A 1,436-nucleotide genomic window follows, 5' to 3' on the forward strand; every position below is an offset into this window, starting at 1 on the left:
CGACCGCCAATTCAATGGTGGAACTGAAGCAAGATGGAAGTTTTTTCGAGATTATACGAAAGTCTGACTGTGAAGCAAACAGCAATTTAATGAGTAGTGCAGTAAATCTTGTCAGTGCCTCGTCACCTGGTACGGTCACAGGTAAAACAGCAAGCATGAGTGACTTTCACTCTCGCCTTGATGCCAGTGGTTGTATTGGCGCTGGTAGCGAACGTATTGTTGGTGGTGGCGCTGGGGGAGGTGTTTGCGGTAGTAGCGGTGCTGGTGGTGGTGGTGGTAGTGGTAGCCGTGGTGTTGGTGATGGTGCTGATGGCGGTGAGAGTAAGAGCGGAAATCCTGTAACAAACTCAGATGCGTTCAAAAGCAATGTGTCGTTACATCACGACTTAAATGGTACTAAAGCACAGAATAACACAACAGTTATGTGTCGTGCTTGTAGCGTCAAAGAACGAAAGAGCAATGCCAGAGAATTCTTTGGTAAACCGCATACGCGAAGCACTAACCTCAATCCAGGTGGAAGACGAGGAAACAAAGTAAATCAGGAAAGTTCTTTGAATGATAACAATGATGGCGATTCAGCGTCGGAAAGAGATTGTTTGTTAACGAATCAAATCGCTAATAAACCTGTTGAGTCTGCAGCAAACGTTACGCAACAAGGCACAGAGCAAGCTCCTACGGAAGGTCAAACGGGACATTACGTTGAACAAAATTATTCGAAAGCTAGCGCAAAACCGAATGCAAAACAACAACAACAACAACAACAACAACAACAACAGCAACAGCAACAACAAGAGCAATCTTCACAAACTCTGTCACCTCAGCAACATCAACAACAACAAAATCAAGAACCTCCTTAACATAAAATGCAAAATATGAAAGTATATTTTAAAAAAAGACAGAGAGATTCAAGTCATCATCGCAAGAGAAAGGCCCATCTTTATATCTGTTGTCTACACTTTCACATTCTTGGAAGTTTACATAAAACCAAATCAAACGATCGATGTATGTATGTATATATATATATATATATATATATATACAAGTACATACATGCATACATGCATACATATATATGTATATATCTCCGTATGTATATATACATGTATACATACATATATATATATACGGGGGTGTATGCATGTGCATGAATATATATGTATATATATATATATATATATATATACATACAGACACATATAGGTACATATATTAATTTATATATGTATATATGTTTGTGTAAGCATGTACGCACACATATATATACATGTATATGTTTGTACGTATATACATACATATATATACACATATACATACGCACACACACGTACATATATATATATATATTTATACCCACACCCACACACGTATATATATATATGTGTGTGTGTGTGTGTGTGTGTGTGTGTGTGTGTGTGTGTGTGTGTGTGTGTGTGTGT

The 1,436-nt window shown here is 38.0% G+C and overlaps 1 protein-coding gene across 1 annotated transcript in view; it reads left to right on the plus strand.

Moving 5' to 3' along the window:
• Positions 1–997, plus strand: part of LOC106876275 (soluble guanylate cyclase 88E) — a 12,172-nt gene extending 11,175 nt beyond the window's left edge. Inside the window, exon 5 of the mRNA XM_014924768.2 lies at positions 1–997. This exon is cut by the window's left edge and continues 205 nt beyond it. Coding sequence (XP_014780254.1) covers positions 1–857 — 857 coding nt within the window. The 3' untranslated portion in view covers positions 858–997.
• Positions 998–1,436: the final 439 nt, after the last annotated feature.

Source organism: Octopus bimaculoides, chromosome 16 (assembly GCF_001194135.2).
Source record: "Octopus bimaculoides isolate UCB-OBI-ISO-001 chromosome 16, ASM119413v2, whole genome shotgun sequence".
NCBI lineage: Eukaryota > Metazoa > Mollusca > Cephalopoda > Octopoda > Octopodidae > Octopus > Octopus bimaculoides.